The 9,618-nt window shown below is 48.0% G+C and overlaps 2 protein-coding genes across 2 annotated transcripts; both read left to right on the forward strand.

Moving 5' to 3' along the window:
* Nucleotides 1-1,336: 1,336 nt before the first annotated feature.
* CHC_T00001764001 (hypothetical protein) lies at nucleotides 1,337-3,720 on the forward strand. Its single transcript, XM_005712746.1, has 7 exons — nucleotides 1,337-1,945; nucleotides 2,026-2,062; nucleotides 2,118-2,145; nucleotides 2,357-2,496; nucleotides 2,574-2,757; nucleotides 2,903-3,198; nucleotides 3,410-3,720. The coding sequence occupies exons 1-7, from the start codon at nucleotides 1,337-1,339 to the stop codon at nucleotides 3,718-3,720; spliced, it is 1,605 nt and encodes a 534-aa protein (XP_005712803.1).
* Nucleotides 3,721-7,179: 3,459 nt separating this feature from the next.
* Nucleotides 7,180-7,623, forward strand: CHC_T00001765001 (hypothetical protein). Its single transcript, XM_005712747.1, has one exon. The coding sequence runs from the start codon at nucleotides 7,180-7,182 to the stop codon at nucleotides 7,621-7,623; it is 444 nt and encodes a 147-aa protein (XP_005712804.1).
* Nucleotides 7,624-9,618: the final 1,995 nt, after the last annotated feature.

A 9,618-nucleotide genomic window follows, 5' to 3' on the forward strand; every position in this document is an offset into this window, starting at 1 on the left:
TAGCGAAGAATTGAGCATAGGTTATGCTTTGTCTGTGGTAAACCAAACTGCATAGCCAGAAATCACTGCAACAACCAGAGGCCTAGACCTAACGGGCTTTCCCAAATGAAAAACTAGTTGTTTCGTCAAATGAAGTCGGCACATTGGCCGATAAATGTACTATAGCCGAAGACAAAACTCCAAAAACACAAAAAATGATAAAATACAAAAAGAAACAGAATTCAAAAGAGAGTAACGGTAAAAAGTCCGTCAAGGTATGTGCATCCTCACCATACTAGAAGAAAGGAAATACAAAGAGGCAAGCTCTACTAGTATTCGGCGGGGAGGTGCAAGATGCAGCCGACAATTCCCGTTGCACTATTCTGGTAGACAGTGGGTGCGAGGAAACAGCAATATCAAAGCATATGCAGAGAAATTGAAGATGAGAAATGAGAATACTAACCTGCGGGGCAGAACTATGGGACCGAACATTTGTTCCTATGGAACGGTGTTGCGAGAACCTTATCATACGGATTGAGGAAGCTACTATTACCGTACGGCCATACGTGGTAGACTGGATTGTTTGCGATATAATCCTAGGCAAGACGTGGTTATCCGAAGCCAACCCCTTAATCGATTGGAAAATGAACCGTATGCTCCTTAAACAGAAGGAAAGGTTAATAACTCTGGATGCAGAGGCTCATAAGCATGGGGAAGCTGTAGTATAACTACCAAAAGAATTAGATTAGAAATTGGATCCGGCTGTGTAAGGCACGAACCTTACAGACAGCCGGTACCACACGTGCACGGGGGCACGCGCCCCCACGTGTACTATACGTGTACGACACGTATACAGTCAGCCCCGTCGGCTGACAGTGCCGACTACAGTAGTGCTGCATAGTACAGTACGTACTGTACTAAGCTACGATAGACTAATTGTACATTAAATAACGGAGCGGACCGGCGGCGGCCAAGGGGGACAAGCACGGACTTGTCCACGACCTACCGCCTAGGTCTGACTTCCAGCTTATCCTAAGGAAGCTTCTGTTAGCTACCTTAAGGCGAGACCGAGCGCGGGTAGAGGACGCACGAGCACGCGAGCGAGCCTAGATCCACCTCCGCCCGTCAGCGCTGGAACGTAACCCAGCGCTGCTCCGGGGCGTCGAGGCGTAGATCGGCCCGCGCGTGTGCGCGTCCTCCCCCCGATCCCGCTCTACTACGCTACCCGGGCCCGTGCTCCGGTTTCGTTAGCTGGTCCGACTTCCCCCGTCTTCTCGTACGTACGGGTCTTCCAGGACTAAGCATACACCCCTATCCGTTTAGGGGTGTTTATGCTACAGAAGCCCGTCTGACATACATGCTTACGAGTAAACAGTTCGTGAGGCTAGCAATAAAGCAGAAAAGCACCATATATCATGTCCTATTGAAACCTTCTCAAGAAGAAGGAGAAAATACAATAGAGTCAAGTGGAAAGGACGATTACATGAAACAGTTAGACAGACTCCTGGAAGAACACAAAGGCGTATTCCCGCAAAATCTGCTTACAAGATTACCTCCGAAAAGATCCATTGAAATAGGAATAGACTTAGAAAAGGATGCAAGACCCAAAATGGGTCCCATCCATAAACTTTCAAGAAAAGGGCTGGAAGAAATGAAGAAGCAGCTAGAAGAAGCCCTTGGAAATGGATTCATACGCCCAAATATAAGTCCTTGGGGTAGCCCTCTCTTGTTCACTACAAAGGAAGATGGTGGCCCAAGAATGTGCATCGATTATGGAGCACTCTACAAACAGACTATTAAGAACCAGGTACCCTTACCGAGAATCGATGATGTATGGGATCAGGTAGGAGAATCGAAAAACTTCTCCACCATTTATCTAATATCTGGGTATCATCAAATAAGGTTAAGGGATGCTGATACTCAAAAGACAGCATTCCGGACTGGATATGGTCAATACGAATTCCTAGTAACGCCCTTTGGATTAAGGGGGCCCCAGGATGCGTCCAGACCCTCATGAACAATATCTTCGGACAACACTTGGATAAGTTTGTCCTTGTCTACTTAGACGACATCCTTATCTACAGTAAAACGAAAATCATCTGAACCATCTTTGGGCAATACTGCAAATATTGAAGGAGCATCAACTATACGAGAAGCACTCAAAGTGTAAATTCCTTTATCATAATCTTGAGTACCTTGGCCAGATAATCAGTGAAAATAGCATTCAAGTGAACCCAAAGAAAATTGAAGCTGTACAGAAATGGGAAGCTCCTCGCAATGTAAAACAAAATCAAAGCTTTCTTGGACTTTGTAACTACTACTGGAGATTTTTAAAGGGCTTTGCAACGATAGCAACCCCTTTATAAAATATATCAAGAGAAGATACAACTTTTCAGTGGGGCCCTTCACAAAAAGGCGCATTTGAAGAACTGAAGAGCAGACTAATAGAGGCTCCCGTACTTCGATATGCAGACCCCAGTTTACCGTATGAAGTAACTTCTGACGCATCTCAAACAAGTTTTGATGCTTCTTGACGCAATCTGACGAAACCGGATGTCGTCCGGCAGCATACACTTCACGGAAACTGAATAAAGCAGAACGAGGTTACAGTACACATGAAAGAGAACTTCTCTCTATTGTGTACTCTTTACAAACTTGGAGACCATACCTACACGGCTCGAAGTTCAAGATACAGACTGGCCATCATCCATTAAAATCCTTGGATTCACAACGAACCTTATCCCGAAAACAAACCCGATGGGTTCAATTCATGCAAGAGTTCGACTACCACATTGATTAAATCAAAGGATATCAGAATACAGTAGGTGATGCATTATCGAGACAGTATCAGGAATTCCTGCACTTAAGTGCATCAGACATAAGCCATTGTTGTGAAACAGTTGATGGCATTTACACTTGTGAGGGTGGATGAAAATATTCTCAAAGGCCATGAACGCGAGTACAGAAAGGACCCAGATTTCAAAAATGCGTTGGGAAACCCAGTTGCCCCGTTCAGTAAGAACAGAACCAGCATTTACTTTGAGAACAAGCTTTGTATTCAAAAATGCAGGATCAGAGAAATCATGTTGCACGATAATCACGAATCTCTCCATGGTGCACATCGAGGACTCAAAAAGACATTACAGTTTGTCAGGAGACATTTGTATTGGCCTAGTATGAACAAAGAACTACATGAATACATCAAGACATGCCCGAAGTGTCAAGAAGCCAAAAGCCTAACCCAGGATAAACTCGGAACACTCATACTATTTCCACCACAACCAAAGAATGGGAACAGGTATCTATGGACTTTATTTTAGATCTGCCGAGGACGAATACGAACAAAACTGCTATAATTGTTGTTTTGGACAAACTCTCGAAACACACTCATTTATTCTAATTGAATCAAACCATACTGCCAAGGGTGCAGCAGAGGTTTTCTACTACGAAATATACAAACATCACGGTCTTCCAAGAAAGATAATATCGGATCGTGACACAAGATTCACAAGTGCTTTATGGAATGCAATCATGAAGCTACTACGAGTCAAGTTAAACATATCAACCGCCTTCCATCCTCAAACAGATGGACAATCAGAAAGAGCATTCAGAACATTGGAAGAAATGCAACGATGCCTTGTAAGCTATACTAGAAGAGACTGGAGTAAACACCTACCAGGACTCGAGTTCGCGTACAATAATCACATAAGTGACACAACTAAACAAACTCTTTTTTCCTAGAGAATGGTCATCACCCACTCTCTGTTTCTGACTCCTACACTCTGACGTAGCAGAAACTCCTAATGTGAGCACGCAAAGGTTTTTGGAGAACTTAAGAAGACCCAATGATATGGAAAAGCTGTCCATCACAGCTTCGAACGAACAAAACGACGAACAAGTCAAAAAACATAGAAGAGACCATTAATTTAACCAAGAACACCAATTAATGCTCTCCGCGAAGAACTTACCGCTCAAGACAGGAAGAAACAAAAGCCTATCACCGAACTACATTGGAACATTCGAAGTCATCGCCATTCTAGCGGTCGGAAACGCATAAAAGTTGCAACTGGCAGAAAAATATCATAATCTTCATGCTACATTCCACATATATCTTCACAAACCATACTACGACGATCAATACATAAGAACCATCGAATTCGACTCTACGTTTCAGACCAAAGACAAGTCGGCGCCTAAAATTGACATCATATCCCACTGCAACACTCAAGACTCTCTCGAAATTTTAGTATCAGAAAACTCAAGACACATAATTCAAGACAAATGGATTAATGAACAAGACATTCCAAGTCAAGAGCCTTCTAACTAACGTTACGTCAACTCCATCACATACTATCCGCCGTCAAGCTTATTCGAGGACGAATAAACATCCTAAAAGGGGAGTAGTTGTAAGGTATAAAGGACACAAACAGTATGAATGTCTTTTGTTTTATGAGGTATAAAGGACACACACAGTATGGATGTCTCTTGTTTTATACTTTAAATAAGCATGCTGTGCATGTCATTCTAAAAGGGACTGACTCCTAGGTTCTTTAAAAGAATGGCATAGAACCGCACTATAACTTCTAAGCCATACCTGAAAGACTTGTCAAAGGAGGAGTACAGTATCCAGTAGTATTATAGAGGGTGGTCGGGGAGGTTGAAAGAAAGGACAGAAGCGATTGTATGGAGACTAGTCGTAGAATGAAAGGATAGTTTATTGTAGTCTAGCATGTATCGTATTGTTCTAAGTTTCAGCTACGATGCAGATGGTTTAGAGTAATCTTACCGTTCGGTTTCTTATGTCCTTTTTGGAGATGCATTATCGATGGAATAAGGGCGGTAACCTTTCTTTCATTTTCTTCTATAATCTAGGCAGGCAGTGCAGCAAATTATGAACTAGAAAATGGTACTGTCTCTCAATGCAACCGGCAAGGGAAAAGCTTTGTGTCCGTCGCGGTGAAAAAGCATCATTAAAGTTGGAATTCAGAGCGGGTAGTGAATGCATTGATACATTTTACTGTAGTACATCGTTTCTTTACTTCGTGCCAGTGATGATTAATTATCATACACGGAAACTCACTGCGATCTGCTGAGAATCATCTGGATTTACAGAACACTTGGGGGAGAGAAACCAATGCAGGGTGTGCACAAAACGGCTGATCATCTCAAAGCCTATGAATCGACCCGGGTAAACATGTTCCGCAGTGCACATGCCCTTTACTAGATGTCCTCTGAAAATCGGCCACCCACAGACAGAAAAGAGCAATTCTACATCCTTGGGCAGGATCATAGCTCAGCCGATGTGCTACTGCGCTCTTTGACTCGATGCAAATCCTGGCGTACAAGATATCGGTATTTCGGCTGAGACCTTCTGCGTTCAACGTACTTTCTCCGGCGGAAGGTTCACTGTATATGGAACAGATGAAGGATTCCGGCCGATCGCCAGGAAGCATCACCACATCCAGTTCCTTCTCCCGAAAAACAAACGTCTTTTTTCGAATTTTCGTTGCTGTTGCGACAGTGTCCCCAGACATCAAGGCAAGGCCCCAAGAACTTGGACCCTTCATAGACCAGATGGACCAAACAGTATTGCTCGGGAGTAGTGAAATCGATCCACCGCTACCGTCTCTGTTGAATATGAGAGAAGCGCAGTCTGTCCCAGAGGAACCAGCAGCACATACTCGACGTACCAAATGCCCAGCATTATCTTCAGAAACGGAATCAAGTACAATGAAGTCTTTGAAAGGCATTTTGGCCTACCTTAACGACCTTCCTTCGTCTCGAGTGAAATATTGAGTGGCAATGTACTGGCAAGGGCGTTTAGATGTTAATTGCAAGCCTCCGGAAAAACTAGCGCAACGCCAAACTCTCTGTTTTTATTTGTAATCGAGGCGAACTGCGCCGCGTCGTGGCGCGCGCGGTGATATTTTTTATGAAAACTATTGCGCTGTCTTCTGGTCCGATAAAACACTGGAGTCCTCGGAGACAGCAAGTGCTCAGCGCCAAGCGAGGGAAGTCACTTCGGTTGGCTGAACGAGTGAAGCGTTTTGGCTCTTTTGGCGCACTCTTCGCGGGAGAAGTTGTGCTGCGCAATATTTGAGACCATGCAGTGGTTGAACGTGGCCTTTCTCACTGCGTTTGGGCGCTTTCAATAGTGCTGAACGAAGCAGACTGGCCGGAGGAATGCTACGGCCAGAGCGAAGCTTCCACCTCAGTGTTTGCAGTTTTTAGCTTTCTTTCAGGTGTATTTGAAGACTGGCCTTGACGTTTGCATTCAGCCGTTTGGCCAATGACGTCCGAATGGGCGGCTTTCCTTGTGAGGACTGGCTTGCCCAATGGCTTCATGACGATTAGGTTCGCAGGACCACTGCCATCGCTCACAATAGTTAGACCGCAGCCTTGTGGTCAGGACAACCAAACCGGCGCGCATTCCCCACGAAAGATAGGTTGAAAGAGTTTCCAGCGCAGAGTGGCCTCGCATGCTCTCCTCTGTTGAGAGGATTACAAAACAGTAAAATGGAGCAGAATTGTACAGAACACGTGCGACAGCACACGTGAGAAGAGCAGAGACAATGGAAATGGACGAAACAGACTAAAATCATCAGAAGCTTCTCTCGTGACGTGGCATGAAATAAGGCCGTTCTGTTCGCTGTTTCTGACCGCCGCACAAAATCTCACCCTTTGTTCAATCCTCTGTGCCGTGCTGCACCAGGATTGCCGCAAGATGGTCACTGTTCGGCTGGGTCTACGGAAGGCATGTGCTTCCATTCCACGTCTTTTAATAGAGAGGGAGGTGTCCTGCAGCACTGGTGAAGTAAGGACTGTAGATAGACGGATTTGCTCAGCAAGAGGCGCATATCCTGGTCCTGATCGGGCTGCTGTGAGCTCGGCCTGGAGGTGAATCGCTCGCGCTGTGCTTTGACCAGGTTTGCCATAGATGTCCCATGACATCCGGTGGGGTTGAACTCTTTGTGTTTTGGTTACAGACGTCTGCATATGTTTTTGCTTGTCTCTTTCGGCTTGTGTGAGCTTTTGAGCTAAAGAACACGAACGCTATCCACTGTTTTGCGAGTGCGGGCCTACAGTCGTAACATCGAAAGCATACTACCCTTCGAAGCGTACACGAGCAATTACTCGGCAACGCAATTATCTATCATGCATAGCGCACTCCAACAGAATTCACGATTATCATATATATGCATGGTCGCCTGCAGTGTGCTTTGGAACAGTAATTCCTCTCTAAAAGTGATGTCCCCCTATAAAGCAACAACAGAAGCTTCGATTCACTCCATATCCCAGGAGTCCGCCTCCCGACTGTCAAGGCCCGCCGCATTGCTGATCTGTGCCTCATCGGCTGCAACAACCTTTGCCCTCGCCTCACAGGCACGTCGCGTCTCGGCGCTCGCCGAATATTCTACAGCCGCTTCTGCGCCCGCTGCGTCTGACGTCAAAAGCACTCCGGAGATTGTTTTGTACCAGTATGGGGTCTGCCCGTTTTGCAAAAAAGTCCGCGCCTACTTGGACTTCCATGATCTTTCGTATCGCGTCGTTGAAGTCGATCCGCTGCGCAAGACGGAGCTGGCAAAGTTTGACAAGTCTAACAGGAGGGTCCCCCATCGCCAATCGTTAACGGCGAGCAAGTGAAAGGCTCGAGCGCCGTTATCGAGCGCGTCGCTACACTCATGGAGCACGGCGGCCACGCGAAGCCCAGCGAGGTGGAGCGACAGTGGCTCGCGTGGCTGAATGATAAGCTCATCCATTTAGTCGCCCCGAACACATACCGGACGATGAATGAGAGCTTGCAGACATTTGACTACATCGCGGACAAGGCCAAGTTCTCGTCTGGGCAGCGGGGGACAATCCGATATTCTGCGGCAATCGCGATGTACTTTGTCGCGAGGAAATTGAAGAACAAGTATGGTATTGATGACGAACGGGAGGCTATTTTGGGAGCTTTTCAGGAGTGGACGAAGGCGATTAAGAAGGGGGGTGGCAAGCTTTTGGATGGGAGGGAAAGTCCTGGCGTCGCAGATTTGAGCATGTACGGTGTGCTCAAGAGCATTGAAACCTTTGATACTTTCACGGAGGTTAAGGGAAAGAACGAAGACCTTGCTGAGTGGTTCAACAAAGCGAAGAATGCCGTCGGGCAACCAGCCGTTACCGTGAGAGAATGAGAAAATTGGGAGCGGAGATTTTGCTTGCGTGAACGCCAACCTGATTAAGCTTCTTTCTTTAAGGTCATAAGAAGGAAAAGTCGGTCTATCGATCCAGCGCTGGGTGTTTCGACAAGTGTACAAGTAATGCAGCGAACAAGTGTGGGGATGGATGGAAAAAGGGTCACGTTACGTAAACTAGCAAGCGAGTCAGTTAACATTTCCAGAGAGGGGATGTGCGAAACTTTCATTCAACGCGATCAATGAGATTGCGGAAATGCAGCTGGACATCGATGAGGACAGTCCTTAAGCCGATTCCTCTGTCTAGTTGATTTTACTAGGTATGTACAACGCTATGAGGTTAAAAGGACAAAACCACGCTCTACAAAGGTGGTGATTCGTCGTACTATGAACATGCAAGCGTGCAATGCTCACATGCTTCTGCCGTGACTAAAGAAGACCCACGAACGGTTGCTTCCAAAAAGGCGCGATAGGTTTGACGGGATGGAGCCGAAGTAGTAGGAGCACAAATGGAAGCTGTTACCCCTAGTGTCGACCAAGACGCGCGTTGCGATCTGTGAAGAAAGCAGGCATGCGAAACATGAGCCCGTCACGGACGTGTTGGTTGGCACAAAATGGGCTCAACCCGCAGTGATCTCCGCATGGCACCCCGCATGGCACTAGGTGTATAGGGCGGGGCAGACATTAAGCGGAGGTGATAGCGCGTCCTCTATGCCTACTACCGGCACAGGTAATGGCCACTCCTCGTACCCTCGGCGGTGTCCTTTCCCAACTTGTGCGACATCCTGGGGCACATCGAGTGGCTTCTGCGCCAGCTCGGTAAAGCGCCTCTCCTTCTCTCTGTGACGTCGCCAGGCGTCTCTGGTCTGCAACTGGAGCGAGTGAATCATGTCGGAGACGGACGTGGAAGTCTTCTTGGCGCGCGGCGGGGCAAAATGGCGCGGGCATGCCATATCTGGATCTGTGGACTGTGCAGGGAACCGAGCGATGATAGGCAGTGGGCGGACGTGGGGCAGCATCGGAGAGTCGAGCTGACGGGGAGTGAAGCGGATGCGGGTGCGGCGGGGCGGGGCGGGGTTCGCGGGCGGGGCGACGGGTGCGGGCGGGGTGGGCGGGGGAGACGGGAAGAGCTCGATGAGCGGGGGCTGCGGGAAGTGGGCGTCGTAGGCGGAGAAGAAGGTCGGGGCCGCGGGCGGCTCCCAGTGCGCGGGTGCGGGCGCCGGCGCCGGCGGAAGGGAGCGGGCCTCGTTGCGCGTCTTCGTCGCTCCCAGGATCCACAGGAAGACGAGGCAGGTGAGCGTCAAGAGCGAGAGGAGGTAGAGACCGGAGAAGAAGATAACGAAAAAGTCCATCGCGCGGGGGGGGGGGGGGGGGGGGAAAGAATGGGGGGCAAGGGATGGGGGGGGGGGGGGGGGGGGGTCCCAGGGGGGAAAAAAAACCGGGGGGGGGGGGGGGCAAGGGGGAG

The sequence above is a fragment of the Chondrus crispus genome, genomic scaffold, assembly GCF_000350225.1.
Source record: "Chondrus crispus Stackhouse genomic scaffold, scaffold_112, whole genome shotgun sequence".
Taxonomy (NCBI): Eukaryota; Rhodophyta; class Florideophyceae; order Gigartinales; family Gigartinaceae; genus Chondrus; species Chondrus crispus.